The 23,260-nt window shown below is 43.4% G+C and overlaps 1 protein-coding gene across 1 annotated transcript in view; it reads right to left on the bottom strand.

Moving 5' to 3' along the window:
• Positions 1-23,260, bottom strand: part of PTPN22 (protein tyrosine phosphatase non-receptor type 22) — a 533,173-nt gene that overhangs the window by 245,206 nt on the left and 264,707 nt on the right. Inside the window, exon 9 of the mRNA XM_078644425.1 lies at positions 3,754-3,820. Coding sequence (XP_078500551.1) covers positions 3,754-3,820 — 67 coding nt within the window. The remainder of the gene's footprint in view (positions 1-3,753; positions 3,821-23,260) is intronic.

Raw genomic sequence — 23,260 nt, 5'->3', positions numbered from 1 at the left:
ACTGAGTGAGATAAAAATCCCAAATTCATTTAATTTTATTCAAATCCATAAATACAATGGGATATACATCTTAAGATAATCAATGACATTATCTTTAGTAAAATAATGTTCAGGTATGTATTGAATAACCAGAATAGCATACTCATCAATCAGGTCTACAAAATACAAGCGAATATGTCTTATCAATTCCTTCCCTAATCTTATATACAGTTTAGCAGTAAATGGTACCCATTAGCCAAATGTACAGCCAGTTCCTCATCTTTATTGAGTGCATTTAGAGTCTTGGTCTGTAAATGAATGATGAATCTAGATAACAATATGCGTAACATTAAAGTCCTGCTACCTCATCTCTCATTGGGTACTATCTTATCTAGGCAAAAGAATTTCAAGGGAAGCACAGTACTGTCATGAGCAGTGGTGGCTGGTGACATTTGAAAGTGGTGGGCATAAACTTGTAATGCTGCAACGTAGAGAGCGTGGGTGCTGGTAACCAGTGAGTGAGGGCCGCGGGGGAACAGAGACTCATTGGACAGGCCACCCAGAGAGCCGTAGAATGCTGTGGTGCTGTGGGAGCCTGAATACCAGATTTGCCCCTCTGAAGGACGAAGAAGGAGCAAGCCAATACCTTCTCTCAGGAGGTGGCAGGCCCTACTTGCCTTACGTGAAGGAGACACCTGTGATGAGTCCTGGCCCCTACACCAGAGCACCCTCCAGAGGGGACGTGCCTCTGCATCAATGGATTCAGTTGATAAGCAATGAGTGCGTCCTCCCAACATGCAACCTGGGCCACCCCGAGGGCACCACTTGCGCATTCTGACAATACAGGCAGGACAAAGCATAACTCAACAAAAATCTCCGAAGGTGACCATTGCACAAACAGCCAAGAAGACCTTAATGCCATCGAGGACCCAGGCTGTAACTTGCAGTATTCTGCGCATTTCTCATTGCAGAAGAACTGCACCAGCATCAGATCTGAGGGCTGTGCTGTACTGTCTAATCCTTGGTCCGAGTGGCATTTCAAGCTATAGACAAGACCAAACAAAACAAGCCCCAGCACGGAGAGCTGCACATGGAAGGGTGAGAATCACTTCAACAACAGGACGTGGTGCTTAGCCACATGGAGTGCACTCTGGATGCGCACACCAGCAGGTTTGTCAACGTCCTCCTAAGTACCATACAGGATGCCAAACTGTCTTCACGCAAACATATCCACCATGGTGTGCAACGTAAACCTGTTATCAGCAGATCACAAACAGTTAGACTAGAGAATCGATGTTCTAGTTTCTCACATTGTAGTCCAGGTTGAATGTTTTTTGTACCTAGCCTTTGGAGCTCGTGTCCTGAAGATGTGGCAGCCGGGATGAATAAAAACACTCAAAATCTACAAATTCAGTTCCAGTGCGAGGGGCACGCAATGCTACTTAAATACCAAGAAATGTAAGCCAACTTGGCTGCCCTCCCCTTTCTTCCACCAAATGCATAGTTTGGAAGAAGGTTAGTCAGTGCCAGCGAGTGTCCATTTACATTTCTAAACGCTGGCTTCCAAAATAGATAACATAGTTCTGTTTATAAATCGTTATCGTCGTATGAGCAAGGATGAGTCTAATTCCTAGTTAATAGGGCGGTGTGTCTCAGATATCCCCAGAAGCATCGAGGTTTACGAGCCACCTGAAAATACCTTGTCACTGGGTATGATGGATCTCCTTTCGTTGTTGTCCACATGGGTTCTAAAATGCACTTCTTGGTGTGGTGTGCAGTGCTACAAATGTATTTATTTATTAGACAAACATGTAAGGCAATACACTGTACAATCAGTGTTACAATTGAGTAATTTTGTGATTTTTACGTTTTTTTTTCTGCCTGATACTGTATACAAGGTCGATTCCCACTGTTTCTACATGCTTTGCAGTTCATGCATGGGTACAATCCTGTCTCGAACTTATCCAATTGGACACCATCCCTAGTTGTAAAGTGGTTCTGTATTAGAGAATCCCATAAAGAGATACTTCTCTGGTACATTATTTGCTGCTGTACATTAAGTGTATGTCTGCTTATATTGTCTGATCTTATTAGGTGCCAGTTTCTGCAAAATATCTTCAAATTACAGGTGCGTCTGCAAAAAAGTCAGTTTAAAACATGACCACTGGTTCTTCTGTAGTTTGACCATATCCATGAATAGGTCCTGATGTGAATATTGCGTGACTCTCACTTTTACTCCAATACTGAGGCAGGATACCCTCTGACTTTAAATCATTCATTAATCTCATCTCCTACTGCATGCACCTTGTCAAAATCCTTACTGTCACTGCTTTCGTGTTTGGTGTCCAGCAACTTCCCCTAGGGGATGCTCTACTTCAGACTCTTGGAACGGTTTCTGATATCAAGTAAGACATTATTTCTCGCATTGGGTTTCTATATAGGGTAATTTTGATCGTGTTATCACAAATGGTTAAAGTCAAATCAAAGAGGCGGACCTTCTGTTTACACAGGTGTGCTGTGTATCGTAAATTCTAGTTGTTCTGATACAAAATTGAAAAATACTTTTTAGCTTTGTCACAGTCGTCCTTCCAGACAACACATAAGTCATCAATATAACATACCCTTAATATGAGATGTTCTATCCATTCCCTGAGGTGATCCAGATAGGCCACCTGCTTCTCCCATCAACCTACGAACATATTTGCATTGCTGTGGGATCAGAAGGTGCCTATTGTGTTTCCCTGTTTTTCCTTTTAGTAATGTCCCCCAAATAGGAAAATGCACTCATACAGGCACTCATACAGGCTGAATTCAAAGAGTTCTAGCATCATCTGTTTAGATTGGTAGAATTTCAAGGGTCTAAATTAGAGGAAGTAGTTCACAGCTTCCATCCAATCTGTGTGTGAGATGCAAGTGTATACACTTCTAATGTCAAGAGTTATCATCATGAAATCAGCCTCCCACTTAATTCCATCAATCTGTTTCAAAAAGTACTTCGTAACTCTTATACGAGCTCAAGTCTTTCACAAAGGGGAACAAATAATAATCAATGTAAATAGATGCATTCTCCAATAAACTTGCTTTGGAGGAGACAATTTGACGTTCTGGGGGCCGAGTGGCATTCTTATGGATGTGGGTGATATGATAGAACGTAGGTACCAGAGGATGCTGGCAATTCAAAAACAAACATTCATCATACACTAAAATCCCCTTGTCTCGCCAGTCAGCAAGTATCATTTGAAATTTTCCACTAGTTGCTACATAATCAGATTTCTGGATAAATTCGTAACAATCCAATCTGCCAATTGATTCAAGGTCTCATGTTCATGAAACTATATACTATACTTGTATCTTTCTTTAAATAACTCAATGCTTTTTGTTGCTCTTTAGTAAGAGTACACTTGTCAGTCGGTTTAAGCTTGTGCACCTTAATGGACTCAACTCTTCATTGACTATGTCTTGAAAGGTATCTATTGCGTTACTAGAGTGCTTTAGAGGTTTTTTCTCGTTTTAGAACACACACATATATATATATATACACATATACACATATGTGTATATATATATATATATATATACACACATATATATATATATATACATATATATATATATATATATATATATATATATATATATATGTATATATATATATATATATATATATATTGAGAGAGAGCGAGAGGGAGAGAGAAATACACCTGTGAATCAAAGTTTATTAATCAAGCAAAAGCATACATATAATTAAATTCGTTAACATATCCTGTATCTTACCTTATCTTTGAGTAGTTTCCACGTGTAATCTATTGCACAGATCACTCCGGTTCTTCCACATCCAGCGCTAAAATTAATAACAAAACTGGTTGGAAAATGACAGCGATGGGTGCTCAAATTCTGTGGGATTTGACTTTAATGAAGTAAGTGTTTGCAGCTTAAAGATGCGTTCGGTGGAAAGGCGTGTCTGTATACTACTGTTAGAATCCGTTTTTGTCAAGGCTACCCAGAATTGTGGCTATGCCGTTTCCTGCTCTACAAAAATATGTGAACACACATTTCAACCAGTCTGCTGCTGTATCTTAAAATGCCTCATTTAAGGGGATACGCGTTGTTAATGTCTTGAAATGCACGATTTTCGTTAAAATCCCTAATATCAGTAGATGCACATCGATAATGTCTTAAAATCCATAATCTCATGGGTTACACATTGATAATGAAATTACTTTTATTCAAGAAATATTCATAGCCTTTACGACATCACATTTTATTTTCGAAGCTATATGTTCCTTTCAGATTCTAGGAAATGACATTCTTTTTGTGATAAATTCAGAAGAAGGGTTTCTTGACACATATATTTAAAAAATCCATTACCAGGAAATACACATTTAGATGTCTTTCTTACAGTTGCCTTTTTACATGAAAATGAGAAACACATTTTATAAAGTGGTTATTTCCTTTGATGCCTCTCATACCGCCTCTACTAATGTGCTATGCTAAGCATGGTTAACAGCACAGTGGCCTTTTCCAGAGTATATACTGTGTATTTGAGAGCCAAAAATGCTGTTAACAATAGATGCAATGCCACATTGTGTATTCATTGATGTGCAAGTAATTTATTACTATTGTTTAGTGTGGGGGAGGAGCAATGACAGTCTGTATTACATCAAAAACCTGGAATTTGGCCTTTAACCATATTAACGAATGTTTGAAAGTACATCTATAAGCAACAAGTACTACAAATAACAAGTTTTATTGTGGCACAATTATTCAGAATGAAAATCTTGCACGGCATCGACAAGGGGGCAGATAGGAATGTAGGACACCCCCTCCCGACTCACTGACCTTATAGTCAAGCTGTGTGGTGTTGTGTTATCTGTAGGAAACAAAACCACCCTGGTCTTGCACAAGGTTTTGGACCAGTTATGTGTCCCACCCTGGTGGCCTATCACAGGGAGGGACATATTAGCCATTTCTAAACAGCCTTGACAAAGAGCATGCAGGAAGCTGTAATAAAGCGTCCCCGTTTCTTCTAATATTTGGGGAATGAAATGCATGACCCATGACCCTTCTGCTTCTCCAGTTTACAAAAGCACTACGGAGGGACGTCTCATCTCCACCTCCCTGGTTGTAACAAGGGAGAAAAAATTATCCTTAGTTTACCCTCACCCCACCTATGCCTTCCTATTATTCCTGCCCAGGACTCCATGTCACTGATATTGAGATGGGAGAAAGATAAGCAGCCAGTGCCCTGTCCACAAGTATAACAAACATTTGCAATGCAATAGGTCTCACATTTACTCAAGGTTAAGCTATTGACATTGTAAATGGCAATGCCTTTTATTTATGTTTGAAAACATAAATAAAAGACATTGTCATTTACAATGCCAACAGGTCAAACTCGCATAAATGCGAGACCTATTGCATTGCAAATGCTTGTTATCATCTTCTGATGAGAACTCATACATTTGCTGGTGTCTCGCCCACAACTAAGCGTCTCTGCTAAAGAAAACACAGTCGTTCTCAACCAGTTCATTCGTAATAATGGATCTATCTGCTATGCTCGCCTAGCTTCTGAAATCCGAAGTCAAACTATTCATCAAGCTTAATCAGCATGCATCTGCCCAACATGATGTAGGTGTCTCATTCAGGCAAATATAAAGACCCATTTTTCTACCTAACCTTCTGACTTGGGCCCTCTAAATTGTGAACACGGGAATGGGGGAATCCTTGGCTTGGGGCCCAAGAATTGGTGACAGGGCATTTCTCAAAAAGGACTGAGGAGGAGGTCACAGGCACGGACTCATGTTACCCCTGAGTAACAGGATCCGGATGAATGAGGATGTGATAAATGATAGTCCATGGCCAAGCTGCTCCTGTAGCTCTCCGTGACAGGGATGTGGCAGCTCCACAAGGCCTCCGCCGGCTGTGCAGACAGACACAGTGATAAAACATTTAATTTCAAGATTTACTCGGGCCTCTTTCCTTTGAAGCAACTTTAGCCACAAGGTGTCAGTTGCATGGGATTCACATTTATCTGCAAAGAGAGCACCCCTGTCATCACTCACGGGTGCAAAGTAATTTAATGAACTGCAAGTATAGAGGAACAAGTGCTCGCCATTGCGGAAAGGCAGCTGCTTGTTCAGAAACATGATCCGTTACTACATGCCTCCTTGAGATAACAAATACCCTCATGACAGCCGAGAAGCAAAGGATCCAGTTCGGGTGGGTGGGGCCTAAAGGAGACAGGGCGGTCACCCAAAAGCATCACTTTCAATGGCAGGCCAGTGTTTACCATAAAGTATGACACGCGCCAATTGAAAGAATGGGCGCAGCTTGCATTCCACTTCCGAAATCGACTTGACAACAATAGATCTTGCAGAGCGAGCAGCGCATGCGCTGCAGTGCTAGGGGAGACCTAAAAAGAACACAGGGCCAGTTATCAGATGCCCTTGTTCTCTTTCCCCCATTTACATCAGAGCGGGTAGCTGACACATGACCTGGTGTGCCATTCTTAATTGTGAACAGGACACAGAAGCAGCTAACATCTGCATTTGTCCTCCATGAAAGACTGGAGGCACTGAGTGATGCCCATGTTAATGGCATGGAGGTGGCTTTGCCCACCTGGCAAAAAGCAAAAAAAATATTTAATGGCGCTTTGTATCTTCATTGCCCCACCCAAACGTTTTTCAAAGATAAAAGAAAATTGGAACCACTGTGTTGCGCTGTTGGGCTCGCTTAGCCTCACGATGCTAAATGAGAAAATAAGTTAAATAAGACAAAAGTATTACAAGATTTGTAAAAACAAAAAATGCTGTGGCGTCCATGATCTCCCAGGGCATTTCATAAAACAAAATTACAAAAATAGCACCATACTAAGGCCATAATGGTTGCGTTTGAGTATGGCTGCACTTTAGGATGATCATCTAGATATGATTCATAAACAAGTTTGAAAACCATCATAATATTAAAGTGATTGATATTATTTTAAAATGACAGTAGTTCTTAAACTCTTTTGCAGTTCGAGAACCAGACTACATATGTAGTCGGTAATGCACACAGCAAATCATGTTTCCTGGTCTAAAACGTTTGGGTGAAATGTATGGACGATGAACTTACAGTGCACTAACAGCGACTCGCAAATTGGGATGTCCGAGACATTGTTTGCAATTCCCAATGGGGTCGCAAATTGCATGCCTCATGCATATTAATGAGGCTGTCACAATTTGCGACCCTATTGGGAATGGCTGGCAGTTTTTTTTTAATAAATGCAGCCCGTTTTCCTTAACGGAAAACAGAATTCATTAAAAAAATAAAAACCCTTAAAAAATTATTTTGAGGGACACTCACAAAGGGGAATTGTTTGCAAGTGGTTTACCACCCTTCTGTAAAGGGTGGTAACCTGCGACTGTTTTGGGACCGCAATTGCATGGCTTCAGGAATCGCTATTAGGCAGGGAAGCCCTTGCAACGCCCTTTCCTAGTAGCGAGTTGCTAATCCTATTTTGCGAGTTGCAAATTGATTTGCGACTGACAAAATAGGATTAGTAAATGGGCCACATGTTTTTTGCGCCCGCAAAAAACGTTAGTGCATCTGGCCCTAAGTGGCTGCTTTGAAGGAATGAATAAATGAATGATACAGTGCAGGTGTGTGATGCAAGTATTGTTGTATGGCAGTTGGGCTTGTGAACAGGTTCACAATCCCAAACTGAAATCTCATCTCGATATCAGGATGCATCAGAAGTGTAACATGTGATCCGAGAAACAATGCCATATCTAACCATTATTGGTAAATGTCAGTGGGTTTCTTGTTTTGGATCATAAACATAAACTGAAAAGGCTTTTCAGGAAATATCATATGATTTCGATATAAGGACTCTAGAGCCCAATGAACAAAGTGCCTTTGTAGTTGCAGAGCATGCAATGCACAAACTCACAGACTTTGCAACTGCAAAAGTACAGATATTCATTTGAAAAACACATTTTGTGAGTCGCAAAGTCTTTGTCTTGAAAAATGGCTTTTGTGACCCATTCTAATTTAGAAGCTTAGAAGGGCATGCCAAATGTGCTTCTCTAACAGGCCTCTGTCCTTGCATTCACAGGTATTCACAGGAAGTAACAAAATGCCACAGGCTAATAAATATTAATGAAGCAGGAGGCTTGCGACCTCCTGTAAGTGCACATTTTGTGATGTGAATTATTAGCACAACCGTGGCATTAAAAAATGCAAGTCAGTTTGCAAACCTGTTTGTCTACGAAATCCTCAACTGGATTGTATCTGGCACAACATGTTTTCAATTTGAAGATAAATTGTGCCTACTGATATGTAGGATTGGTATGGGCTGTGTATGTGACCCAAGCCTATCCCATTTTTTATGTACACAAATCTTAATGTACTGCAATACAGTATCACTCCAATCCTTTTAGTAACAACATCATAGAATGGCAAAAATAAATTGATCACATTCTTATCATTAGGTAGGGAAATTAGAGTAGTGTATAATTCTTCCTGAATTCGTTAAATGCTAAAGATAGCAACCTTGTCCATGAGTGAACTTATAATTCTTGATCTCATAATTAAAGCGAAGGAGGGTAAATTGCATACTTTACCAAGCTGACATGTCGGGATTCCCTCCTCAGTTTTCAAAGGCATCAAACCAGCATCTTAGACATGATGCAACATCAGTCGTATATTAAGGTTAAATAAGAACATATGAACAAGTACAGACATATAGCAAAAAAATATTCTAGTCTGTATTGACGTCCTCTCACCTCACTGTGAATAACTAAATAGGTTTGTCTCTGTTAACACCGTGCACTGACTGCCTTTTTGTTGGTCAATTCTTAGGAATACTTCAAATTGCTCTAATATACTTTGTTCTAATAACATAGACAATTTGAGCACAACATTGGAAAACAAGTAGTAAAGATGCTTTTCACAAGCTTCAAGTATGAGCAATAAAGTATTTATTGAGGACACAGGGATATGAATGGTAATTAAGGAGCACAGAAAGCAACTGTCAAGGAATGGTATGGAACACACATACTTCACACAGTGTTGGGTGTCATTACATTCCATGCTTTGTCAATGGTTTCGTACAATGACATCACCACACAGTAGAAATATCACGCAGAAATATTGTGAAAAAATCTCTTAAGAGAGCATAGAATAAATAACAGTGATTGCTTCCAGATACTTATGAGAAACCAAGTCACAATTGCTTGATCACTTTGTCTACTGCATAGCTTAGGTCAATGATTTCAGAACCAAGCAAATACTAGTGATTCAGCAGCAACAGTAGGACCAGTCTTAGTGGGTACACCTCTGGGTAAATGTAGGCAGAGGAAGTATAAAAAACGTAAGGCATGCAATATCGCTTTTTGACTACTTCACTTTTACTATTTCACATCCAGCTACTCCAGTCTTTCTCTTTTGTTATTTCATCTCTTTTTGGTTCCCTTGATGCCCTTGGTCTGATATCCCTGGAATGTCTATGACTTATCACATGTATATGAATCTAAGCTTTATAGACCTACACTCAGGCGCCCTTCTTCTTAGCCCTGCAGTGGGGTTACATTGTCTTCAGTTCTTGAACTGGGTTCTATGCACGCTTATGGACTACTTACAGCCTACTTGCACACTCTATCCAGATTCTATTGTTGCATTTTTTTGTATCCTGCTCATTATCGATTCTTGCATTGATTTGTGTGCTCTTTCGCCACTGGCTAGTGAATGACACTCATCTGAGCGATTGACCGCAGATGATTTGCTTAACCCCTTCGACGCTCATGACGAGCCCAGCTCGTCATGGAGTTTCCATTGATTTCAATGGAAATTTAGTGTAAATCATGGAACATGCCTTAGCATCCAAGTGGTTAAGACAATAATGGTCGGGTTTCTCTACAACCAACCTGCAGAAGTGTATCTCTCTCTCTCTCCTTACCCCATTTTCCTCTTGTACCCAGGATCTTATCACAAACCTTGCAATATTTGTAATATTGAGGGGCGGAGCTGAGCAGACCCTTAAGGGAAGGAAAACGTATTGTCCTAGACATCAACAATTCTCTCATAGCCGTGGTCTTGATGGCACTTTCCTAGGTAGTTGCGCCTTAATTTGCCCCAATGAGATAGGTTACAAGTTATCAAGAAGATTATACCCCGGAGGTACAACATTGTCTTAAGGATGCTTCCCTTGCTGATCCCCAAAGACACTCTTCAAAAAAAAAAACGCTGATATAAAATTGTTCCTTTGAGGGAAGGAAACTATATTTTAGTGGGAACTCAGTAAGATGCAGACGTACGCTGAATTGTGTGGTTTGCAATTCTGCATATGGATACATACTACCTTGCTCACCAGCTGTAACAACTGGTCTATTTCCTACCTCACTGCACCTAACCGCCGACATGGGTCAAGTATGAAAGAAGATGACTAGCTAGTGTACCAAGCTTCTCCCTGTCTAAGGCCACGTGTCTCTTCCCACAACTGTATTCTACACTATGCTCCAGATTTGGAAATTAGTGTATAAGGTGCTTAAGGTAGACCACATAATGCAGTTCTCTAGTTCTCTGTCCCTATTTCCCACAATGCTCACATATTGATTTGAAACTCCACCATTCACTCGGATGGCTAGGCTGCTGTGCGAATTGGGCTTCTTGAACACATGCTGTGTCATGTTACGTTCAAATCATTGCATGCCATGTGCGATTAATTTTCTATCTAAAATGTGGATTCTCGGAAGTACCAACAACTCACACACTGCCTGTCATGTACAGTGGATCCCCCTCTTACTTCACTGATGGAGTTTCCTATCTTTAAATACCTCCTGACAAAGGGATATTTTAAAGATGGAGTGTTTGGTTGTTGTGTGATCTTACAGACCACCTCTGTTCCAAATTTGTTCTAGCGTATTGGACATCCTTCAGTTTACACATGGCAGGCTTTCTCCCACACTCAGACTTCTAGTCATGTGGCCAACAGCATTGTAATGTCCTATACATAATTTGGACATGCTCACACATCTCAGACTATTAGACCAACATATGGGTCAAACTGTCCGGAGGCGGTTGAATGGCATGGAATTTGATGGAAATAGGCTGCAAGCGGTGCAAGCAGACTGTTGCCTAAAATCCGACTTTGGCGTAGTCCTAGAAGGTTTGCTTTTCCACCCATGGGTTACACAGTGAACTTAGTACAATGTGCAAGCACTGAATGTGAAAGACAGGTTATTGTAGCCCCGCAGAACACCACCCAATATATTGTTGAAGTGGAGTTATTGCTTTTGGGTTTCTAACAATCCCTATAAAACATAAGGCAACATCAACCTATTTTGTTATTTACAGTGAGGTGAGAGGACGTCAATACAGTCTATACTATTTTGGCTATATGTCTGTTCTTATTTGGCCGTGACATGGTGATAAGTAGACACTTGTCCCAAACTAATGTCGCATCAGGTGTCATATCTGTGTCATTAGCTGAATGTCCTGACACTTTCACGTTTCTTAGAACGATAAGATCAGACAACATCTTCATCAAATGGCAGACATGACAATGATATGCATTAATTGAGAACAATGCCGACCTCCATTGTCTAAAGATGGCAATCTTCAACATCTTCCACTGTGCCAACAACATTAAATTTACTCTGATGCCTTGATGTTTTCTGTGCAACTGGTTTTGCAATTCCTCCCGCTCTGCTGCGGCCTGCGCTACTCCCCCCGCCCCTCCTCCTCTGATGGTGCTCGGCCTCATCTTTCATGCTGCTTTTACACGCTTCACTGCTGCACATGGGGCCCACGTCCACCTTGTGCCCAAACTTCTGATGCTGCCATGTATGCGCCACTGAGTCCTTCCAGCCAAACTGCAGAGCTGGCTGCTCCCTGGCTTGCACACCTGCAGTTGGAAAGGCAGGCAGGTTCTGGTCTTCTTCCACCAAGCACATACCAACAAGGAGCGCTATGTGCATGAGTCTCGCCTCCGCCCACGCACTACAGAGTCCAGGTCACCTGCTTGCATCACACTAATGGGGCCCCGTTGAATGCTCTCTAGGAGGCTGCCCTGTTCATAGTTTCACTGCCTCAAATACTGCTCTGAGTTGCATGTCCGGTCCCTGCCCGGGGGCTTTATCACTGCTGGACCAGCACACTGGTTGCCCATCTGCGATTGCTGTCAACACTGGGCTCTACACGGTTTCGGCCCGCCATCTTGACCCCTCTGCGGCCTCGCCCAGACTGAATGCTGGTATTGGGCCCATCTCATACCCGGTGGAGGGTCTTACGGAATGGGCCACAGGGATCCTAAACAATGGCTGCTCTCTTTTGAAAAGGTCTCAGACATGGCCCAAGACCCCGCTGACACCATGGCTGTGGGTGGCCAGAAAGATGCCACTCTGGAGTGGGACGCCACTCAACTGGGTACACTTCTGCAGGAAATGAGAGCTGGATTCCGAGCTTTACATGTGCGGTTTGATGCCCTGGACAAGCACATGGCGGAGCTGGGGTCTAAGATACAGGTCCATGATCGGAGGCTAGATGTGGTGGAATCTCACACTTCTGACCTGGAAGACGGGGCAGCGCAGTCCTTGAAGAGGCTTGATAGAATGGAGCGCATCCTCAAAGAAGTGGCGGTCAAGAATGAGGACTTGGAGGCGCACAGCCGCCGCAATAACGTAGCATCCTAGGATTTCCGGGGTATACAGCCTCTGGGCGCATGGACACATTGGTGGAAAACATCCTTATAGACCTGTTTGGGAGGGAGGCCTTTACTGCCGGCTTTGTGATTGAACATGCACATAGAACATTGGGGCCTCGGCCTAACCCTGGGTGTCCACCTAGACCCATAATAGCGAGGGTCATGAACTTTAGGGACCGCAACACTACTCTCCTGTTGGTGAGAGAGCGGGGCGAGATATTGTGGCAGGGCTCCAAGCTATCCTTCTACCCAGACTTCACCCTCATGGTGCAAGAGGCACGGCGTAAATTCACCGGAGTCAAGGCGACGCTTCGTAACTTAGGACTCAAATATGGTTTGATGTATCCCGCTCAATTCCGTGTCGAGGCGAATGGACTCTCTCGTGTATTGGATTACCCCAACGATGTACAGGAATTCTGTCATAAGCACAAACTTAACAACCAGCGCCCTCCCGAAGTTGACAGATTGCCCCCTTCGCAGGCTGGTTCGGATGCCAGCGTGGAACTTTTTTTGGGAGCTGGGCACGACTGACTTGGTTTCTTGGCGTTGTACCATATGATGTCTTTAGCTTTGCAGGGACTTCGTGAACTCATTGTTTTGCTACTAAATGTGCACAGCCCCGTCGTTACTGGGGGCGTTGCCACCATCCCTCATGGTGTATACCTTCAGATTGTTGTGTGACTACCGCAAATATTATCCATGGTTATTTTTCTGTATTGCAGAGGAACTGTTGTTTTTATTCTATCATTCGTTCACATTGGTTTTGCCTCTCTGGTTGGGCTGAGAGGCTGGGTGGGGGGAGGGGGGCTTGGGAAGGAAGATGTTTAGTTGCACTGGGACCTTTTTCTATGCGCAGATTATTGATTGTCATGAGTTCGCAAGGGTGATTTTCTTTAAATATCCACCCGCATTTCCTCCATGACTCAGATAGGACATAATTGCTGGCCCCTCCGAAGTCGTTTTGGCTTCCTGGAATGCCATACCATTTGAATACTGTCTTACATGATAGTGCAGGTAGATATGTTATAGTACTGGGCATGCTGCTAGGCCGTAAATTAGCCTTTGTTTGTATATATGGTCCCAATGTTGATTCCCGGATTTTTATTACTCACTGCTCTCCAAGCTGGCACAACTAGGCTCGGTCCCCATTGTGATAGGGGGTGATTTTAACCTTGTGCAGGACTCACTGTGTGATTCCACATCTAGGGCCCCAGACCCCAAGCCGCGTGCGAGGAAAGCACTGAGATTGCTTTGCAAACACTTCTCCCTGGTTGACATTGGCAGGAAGCTCAGTCCTCTCACACTGACTTTACACACTACACCAGTTGCCACAATATATGGACCAGATTAGACTATTGGATGGTTTCCCCAGATTTAATCAACTGGTGCCAAACAGTGAAGACACTCCCGAGCACATTCTCAGACCACTCCCCTGTGTTGTTGATGTTGAGGATGCCACGACCGGAGGGTTATTAGCGACAGTGGAGGTTTCCCAGCCGCGCACTTGAGGATGATGTTGTTCTGGAGGAGCTGCTGGAGGCGATCGAGGATTACTTCACCCTTAACACTGGCTCAGTGGACACAGCGGCAATGCTGTGGGAGGGATTTAAGGCCTACCTGAGAGGTGTGTGCATATCCAAAAATGCCGGTGTCCTACGAGATCTACGCGCCACATTAGGCAGGATAGAGCGGGAGTTGAGTTCGTTAGACACTGCACTACTCCTAGTGCCCGGGCCAGGCCTGGACGAGCGTAGGCTCTCCCTCCTAGCTGTTTCAGGGACAACGCTGAGAGGGAGGTACTCCACATGGGGAAATACCACAATGCTAGGATATATGGCGAAGGTGAGAGAACGGGCAGATTGCTGGCTCAAATGGTCAGGGCCCCTTACAGTAAGTCATTCATCTCCGAATTGCGGTCTTCTTTGGGGCAACGCCTAATTGACCCATTAGACATCCAGTGGGAATTCCTTTCATATTTCAAGGCTTTCTACATCACTAAACTAGGCCCAGACACCACAGAACAAGAGAGTTATCTGTCCGAGGTTGCGTTGGTGTTCCTTGAAAAGTTTATGCAGGACTTCTTGGCAGTCTCCATAACTGAGCACAGCATAGATGAGGCGATATCTGCGTTGAAGCGCTCCTCTGCGCTGGGACTTGATGGCTTCATGGCATATTTTTATAAGGCCTATAGAGACTTGCTGATTCCCCAACTCCTTGCCATGTATGGAGAGGCACTGGAACGGCAGGTGTTACCTCCTAAAGCCTGGCTATTGTGTGGCTCTTACAGTCCATTATCGCTACTTAACCTGGACTACAAAATTCTGACAAAAGCATTGGCCTGCCGGCTGTCCCTATTGATGGAGTCCATAATCCCCCCTGCCCAGTCTGGATTCGTACCACACCGGTCAACGGCGTTCAATCTACGCACGTTCAGTACTTTGCAAAGAATCGACCCTGACATCCCAGCTGCGGCCGTCCTACTGGATACGGAGAAGGCATACGATTCCCTTGAATGGCATTTCATTTTGTCTATCATGCAGCGCATGGGGATGCCATTCGGCCTCATTGCCACCATAGCTCTGCTGTACAGTAAGCCGACAGCTCGGCTCAGATTGAATGGTTCATTGTCCCCCCCTTTCCCACTCTCTCGCGGCACCAGACAGGGCTGTCCACTATCCCCATTGTTGTTCATTCTAGCCATGGACCCTCTTGTCAGGCACTTTCAGGAAAAACACTTGCACAGAGGATTGCAGTTTCATACAGGTCCACTATTAGTTTCCTTATACGCGGATGCAACGGTTTTATATGTCCGAGACCCACAGATTAATCTAGACCCTCTCATTTGTGAGATATTGCGGTTTGGGGTGTATTCTGGATTGGGAATCAACTGGCACAAATCTGTAATTTTCCCTCTCACCACAGAGGTATATTGTTAGTGCTGGCATCGATCGCCCATGCCTGGAAAGAGCTTATCTGAGAACAACATTGTTCCCCACTATCTCCAAAAAAACACTTCCTCCCTTGGGTGGTACTCCAGGGAGTATGGAATTGTTGACTGTGCCTGTCAGCCAGAAAATTCAGTGTTCCCAGCTTTCAGACTCAGAACCTTCTGTTCCACACAGAAACAGGTCTGATGGGCAATTTGTGCTAGGGATTTTCCCTTTGTACCTCACTGCCTGTAGATGAAACTCCTGGCAACTTGATTGTCCATCCTCACCATTGATTTAACTACCAACTGAGAGGACAGGGGCTTATTTGCTTGCCAAATCGCCATTAATTGTGTTTAATTGGAGGTTTGCATTTTCTCTATTTGAGACCAACTCTGTTTCACTTGAATTTCTTCCAGAGTTGCTTTCCACCAAGTTAGAACTAATGGGGTTGGATCAATCAATCAATCAGGTGGTATGTAAAGTATGACTACTCACCCATAAGGGTCTCAAGGCGCTGGGGGGAAGCTGCTGGTTCGTCGAAGGTGCTGTGGTTCAGTCGAAGAGCCAAGTCTTGAGGTCCTTCCTGAATTGAGGCAGTGACTGTGATCAGCTAAGGTGGAGAGGCAGGGTGTTCCAGGTCTTTGCTGAAAGGTAGGAGAAGGCTCTTCCACTGGCTGTGGTCTTGCGGAAGCGTGGGACTAGTGGGTGCGTGGAATGTGAGGCGGTATTTGAGGTATGCAGGTCCTGCGTCGTGTAGGGCTTTGTAGGTGTGTATGAGGAGATTGAAGGTGATTCTTTTGTTGACTAGTAGCCAGTGGTGGTCTCTTAGGCGGCTGGTGATGTGGTTGCCACAGGGGATGTTGAGGCTGAGTCTGGTGGAGGCGTTCTGAATGTTCTGCAGTTTCTTTAGGAATTTATGGGTGATGCAGACGTAGAGTGTGTTGCCGTAGTTGATTCTGCTACTGCTGAGTGTGTGTGTGACCGTCTTTCTGGACTCGGTTGGGATCCAATTGAATATCTTGACACGGCGTTAAGCTGGCGGCATATAGCGAATGAGGAGTCTAGGTTGATGTTGAGGTTCCATGTGTGGTCTGTGTTTGTGGATGTGGGGATTCCAAGTGCTGCGGCCCACCAGAAGTCATCCCAGGCAGAGGGTGTGGGGCACATGAAGAGGACTTTGTTCTTCTTTTAATTGAGATTGAGGCAGCTGTTCTTCATCTAAGAGGCAACAATCTTCATCCCGTCATGAAAGTTGGTTTTGGCTGTGGGTTCGTTGATGAGGGTGAAAATCAGCTGGGTATCGTAGGCGTGAGAGAAGATGTTTAGTCCGTGGTTCCTGACGTTGGTTGTGAGTGGTGACATATAGATGGTGAGCAGAGTAGGGCTCAGGGAGGAGCCTTGAAGCACTCCGCAGGTGATTTCCATGGTTTCCGAGAGGAATGGCGAAAGTCTGACTCTCTGTGTTCAGTTGGTGAGGAAGGAGCGGATCCATTCCAGGGCTTTGTCACGTTCCAACTATCATTGTAAATCTTTTTTTATTTCTTGCCCATTGGAATTATCTGTTCGTAATTCTCCGACTCCAGAAACCAACAGCCTAGGAGCTATGTCACCAGGGGTTTCAAATGTTGACAAGACCAGGGAATCACCATTGTTGTGGACGCCAGCAAACCTCTACACTCTAAGTGAAAATCAAACTGTGGCTTGTGGTGATGACAGTAACTTCATCAATTGAAGTTGCAATTTAAGCTACATCTTCCATGGGTGTCGAGAATGCCTATATTTCATCATGTTAATGATAAACTCCATTGAGCTCAACTATTGGCAGAATTTGTTGAGACTTATTTGTTAATTAAAAAAAAAAACTATCAGAGATGATCCAAGGGAATATTTTTATTCCTTGTAAATGCAAGAATGCTACTAGCAGAGAATACCTTGGTGAATGCTTGATGGCAAGTAGATCGACCTAACGAGCTAACGGTAAGTGTTTGAACTGGTTTATTAAAGTACACAAAAAAGTGATGGAGGGAATGCTTGAATTAAACTCAGCCACTGGTTATATACTCAGGCAGCATCACAGCCGATTGGTATTTTACACACCATGCCACATTAGTTTGGACCCAGCCGTATGCAAATCAGTCTTGATCCTGCTCCAATCGGAATATTCCACCTCAAACTACCAGACCAGGTCCTCCCTGAACCAAAACAATCGGACTGCTGATCCCATCTGTCATGTATTATTTTCATTTTTTCAGCTGTGGAAGTCGAGTTGACCCAAACTTGAACTGGAGGAGGGATCACTGACATACTATCAATGTAAACAATATTGATTTCCCAAAATATCAGAAAGTAAATATTGCCTACCAAAATAACTTCTTCCTATACTTAACTAACAAACAATTAAATAGCTATTTTTATTTATATCAATAACGCATCATTTGACACAAAAATATCGTAATCATTAAATAAAGATATAAAAAACATAACTATCTGAACATCAAATATTGACATAAATATGATTTAAGTCAACAATTTTAAAGCAAAAACGTACAAATGGCATTTTACATAAAAAATAAGAATAGCCAAAAAGTCAATCAGTATTCTGACAACATTATAACAAATACACAGCATAAAACTAAACATAAATTACCCTACAATATAAAAATAAATCAAATCCTAAAAATATTTTAAAAGCAATAGATTTATAACAATTATTAACATTTAAACAATAAGCTAATTCCTTTTTTCTATATAAATATAAATCATATAGCCACATTAAAACAAATATAGCACTAAATATGTGAATAATAGTATAAATTAAACACTAATTAGTGTTCACCATAAAAGACAATGACTGAAAAAACTATTCAAACTAAAAGAACACTAACCAGTAAAACCACAATACAAAAGCAATAAAATTAAGCAAATAAAAGGCACACAAAAGATAACTAATCACTACTTCAAAGCCTACACAAGCTGAAAGACGATGAGACGCTGCTGAATTTTCTAAAAGAAAATCGACAAACAGATATCTATAAGTTATAGACTAATTAAGGGGCACATTACGATGGCGGAGCGTAGGTAGGGGACTGCCTAATTACAATGTGCCCACAGGGCTGGCCGGCGGAAAAGTGTTCAGTAACACTGCAGCTTGTGCTGCGGCCCTGGAAATGGGCCTCAGCATAAGCTGCAGAGATATTGAGCACTTTGTGCACATTTATGCATAATGTGGCAGGCACCCCCAGGGCCACAGGGGATGGGGGCCCTGCCTGGGGCCCCTAAAGTCCCTTTCCAGCTACCTTTTCATGGATGTGGGACCACCATGTGCAGGCAGTTGGAAAAGGACATTGTGATCCTGACCGAGGCGACAGTCCTTCCCCCAATTGTAAAGGGTCCAACTGCCTGCATTGTAATGCGGCATTCGGCCCGAAGGGCTGTCTGTCAGTGGGACTGCCATCATAGAAACTATGCCCTAAGTTCTTTTTCACATTTTATTTAGCTAAATATAGGTGAAAAAAAGCAATACTGCAATGTCGAGAAAATTCCAAACAAAGAACACTTCAATAAAGATTCACAAAAAGTAAAAAAAATTACAAAATATACTAAAGAAAAATGTACCTTAAGATAGTTGAACTCTAACTAAACTCCCTGTGCCCCCACTAACTACCAACAAATAGGCATGTGAAATAAAACTTAGGGAGTTATTCCGATGGCGGTTGGACCGCATCCAAACACTCATCCGATGCGGTCCGACCGCCATCTGCTGTTATGGTCCGACCAATGCATTATAATGCGTACGGTTGTAGGCAGCAGGCGGACGGACAGTCCCATGCTCTATGACAGGCTCCTTGAGCCCATGGCACCATTTGAGGGTCAGTATTACCTACCATAAGGGTGGTGCCTTCTCTGGTATCACCATAGTGATTACAGAGTCTATTCTGCCTGCCCTTTCATGTCAGTTCGCCTGCCATGAACCAGCAGGCGGAACGTGACTTTGGGGGCCCCTAGGAGGGCCCCCTTGCCCCCCAAACATCCCTGCACTGTGTAGCAGGCACAGCATTGTGCCTGCCACACAGTGCAGGGATGTTTTTAAAGTGTATATTTTCTATTGCAGCCAGCAGCACAAGCCACAATAGAAAATATACACTTTGCAACTGCCATTAAGGTGGTCACATTGTAATTAGGGCAGGGGACAGCCAATTCCTTGTCAGGCAGCCCCTCTTCTGTTACAGTGCCGGTCGGAAGAGAGTCTGGCTGGCATCGTATTGATGCCCAAAATATTTTGTTTTCCCCCAACAGCAAAGAAAACACCTGAATCACATCACAGAAAAAACAATCTCCTGGAAAAAAAGACATGTAGGTATAAATGAACATATGAAAGAAAATTTTGTGCATGTTAATGTTAAACTTATTTATATATTTTAAAAGTATTCCTTTTAAATTATTACACTATTTTCGGACAAAATGACAGGAAGAGTAAGATACATCACCTCCCAAAAAGGAAAACAATTACTCTCACACATGACCTACATTTAAAGCAAAGAAAGTAGAAGCACAGAAACAATGAACTGGAAATTTAATAAATATGACTCTACTACATGCCATGGGAGGGCCACAACAAATGATGATGTTGTTATTAATGTAAAGGAACACAACCATTCTCCAAATGCTACAGAAATTGAAGCAAGACGTACTCCAAGATATAAGAGAGGCAAGTACCAGGGCTCAAGAGCCCACAACTAAAATATTAAAATAAGCCAAATGTCAGCCAGCTACCACCTCTACCCACATTAAGGGGCCAATTGCGATGTTGGTCAGAACCAACCGATGACCTGTCGGTTGAAATCTGACCAACATCTCTACATGAAGTCTGCCCGCCGCATTATGATGCGTCAGGTGGAAGCATCGGGCGGAGGGACCATCCGCGGTGTTCAAGGAGCCAGTTAATCCATCAGAACACACTATAATCCCCTAATGATAGCGGAGCCAGATTCAGCTCCGCCGTCGGGCTTATGATACCAGTTTCCAACAGCTATTTCATGTCGGCCTTTCCGACATGAAAAGGCTGTCGGAAAGTGTCTGTGGGGCCCCTAGCAGGGCCCCCATGACCCTCCGCAATGGGGCCTGTGAGGCACCTTTGGTGCCCCTCTCAATATTCCAGCACTGTGTGGCATGTTTGCAAACCTCCATTCTACAATGGAAGCTTGTGCTGCTAGTATATTCCACCCACCGCACAAGCTTCTATTGTAGAATGGATGTTTCCAACTGTGGGCGCACTCAAATCAGGAACACCTTTACGTCCGCCCCACCTCATATTAAGCCCATAAAACATTTAGTAGCACTAACTAAAAATGTCACTACTAACATCCCTCCTGTCCCTACAAGATATCAAGATATCCTAATTCCTGAACACTTATTCATCACATATAGGACGTTATTACGATTTTGGCGGTCCTGTTGACCACCATATCTGAATAGGGATCCGAGCTTGGCAGTCCGACCACCATATTATGAGTTGGGCAGATTGTCTTTGCGAAGACAGCTGCTGGACTGCCGAGACCGACAGCAGACCATCAGATACGCGGTCGGGGAAAGGCAGCCGCCATAGGGCAGTACAGGGGAGCAGCACCGCCGTCCGTATCATATGTTGCCTTTTCCAGGAGCAGACCACGGCGGTCGGACCGGCTTCTTCTAGGTGGTGATGATGAAGGATTTGTGGTGCTTACCCACCCTGTCTTCTTCTTCCATACAGATTCCGATGTGGATCCCTTTCTCTTGGTGCCCCTTCACCACAGGTTCTGAACCCTGAGAATTATGTTTTGCGGCAATTTTCAGGTGAATCCTTTTCGAACTATGTACTCATTGACAGGACTGCCCACATATGGGCTGAACCCTAATAATGGGGTATATTTCATATATATCATGCAAATGTGTGCATCCAACACACCTGTAGTTGAAATGCACACACAGGCATCAATGTATATATCTCCACACTGACGGCCCCGTGGTCAACTCATTATACGGTGGTGTTTGGGCCACAAACACCATGGGCAACTGGCAGGGGTGGATGCGGTCCTATGGCAGTCAGACCCTTAAACTTGTAATAAGGCCCTTAGGGCCAGATGTAGGTCGGTCGGTAACGGCCGAAAATCGGTATTTTCGTCCGTTACCGACCAGTATTCCAGAAATGGTATGTAGGGCCCTTAATTTTACAGAATCGGTAAATGTACCGATTCTGTAAAATACCAAATCGGTATTTTTACCGATTCGGTAAATTTGAGATGTAGGTGGGACTCTTCTGAGTCCCACAAGCCTTACAAAATCGGTATTTTACCATCAAATCCAATTTGATGGTAAAATACCGATTACGGTGTGCATGCACATGTGTGCATGCACACCTCTGCCATATGACAGGCAGACCTGCCCTTGGGGCATGTATGCCTGCCACATGGCACCCGAGCCTGTTTTGGGGGGGCCAGAGGGTGTCAAAGTGACACCCCCTGCACCCTTGCTAAAATCGGTAATTACCGATTCTGTAATTACATAATCGGTATTGCCCATTGATTCCTATGGGCTTCACAGCCCATAGGAATCAATAGGAAATACCGATTCGGTATTTCCAGATTCGGTAAATACCGAATCTTAAAGATTCGGTATTTACACATCTGGAAATACCTACATCTCCCCCCTTCATATTTACCACTTCTTAAATACCGAATCGGTAAAATTCGGTATTTAAGAAGTGGTAAATAAGAATTACCTACATCGGGCCTTAAATGAGGAACCCTTCCTTTTATACAATAACCTAAACAACGAAAAACGTATCATAATATTTTCTACTACAGATAATTAGTTAAAGGGAATCCAATGTCAAACATGGATGATGGATGGCACATTCAAAATGTGCCCCAAACCATTCACTGAAATATACACCATAGAGTACCAAAATACTGATATAAACCACTTGTATATGCCCTACCACATAAGAAACAAAGCATTACTCATTCCAAACTCTTAACCCATATTAAAAATAAAACAAACAACTACAACTTACATGAAATAATTATAGACTTTGAACAAACCATGATATAAGCCATCGTAAAAATGTACACAGACACAGCCATACATGGCTTTTTCTATCAATTTAATCAAAGTATATTAAATACCCTCAAACATTCTACACTTTAGGCCCAATTATGAGCCTGGCAGTCCGAGGACCGGCAGGCTCACGGGGCGAGCTGATGACAGTCCAGCCCCCACCACACCTGCAGTCCGACTCCCCCATTATGAGTTGGCCAGTCGTGCCATCCTAGGACACCTGCCAGGGAACCGCCACTCCCTGGCAGTTTTGTGGGTTCAGAGGCCGCCTTATGCTTGGCGGGACCTCTGTGGTCCCGCTAAGCATATTATGAGTTTCCTCTCCGCTGGCGGTGTCATGGAGGTTCCTCCTCCACAAACACCGTAGCAGAAAGGAAACAAAGGGAGCTTTACAGGCCCCCCTGTGCCTCCACCGCATGTGGATGCACACAGGGGGGCATAACGTGTTTCCCCCAGTGGCATTCACACAAGTTCCTGCATGGCTTGGACTTCCAAGTCCTTTCCATGCAGGAACCTTTTTTGAGGTCCTATTACAGTGTCTTTTTCAAAGGCACTACAGCATTTGAAAAAGATA

The sequence above is a fragment of the Lissotriton helveticus genome, chromosome 5_1 (assembly GCF_964261635.1).
Source record: "Lissotriton helveticus chromosome 5_1, aLisHel1.1, whole genome shotgun sequence".
Classification (NCBI taxonomy): domain Eukaryota; kingdom Metazoa; phylum Chordata; class Amphibia; order Caudata; family Salamandridae; genus Lissotriton; species Lissotriton helveticus.
This window is presented reverse-complemented; position numbering and strand designations above follow the sequence as displayed.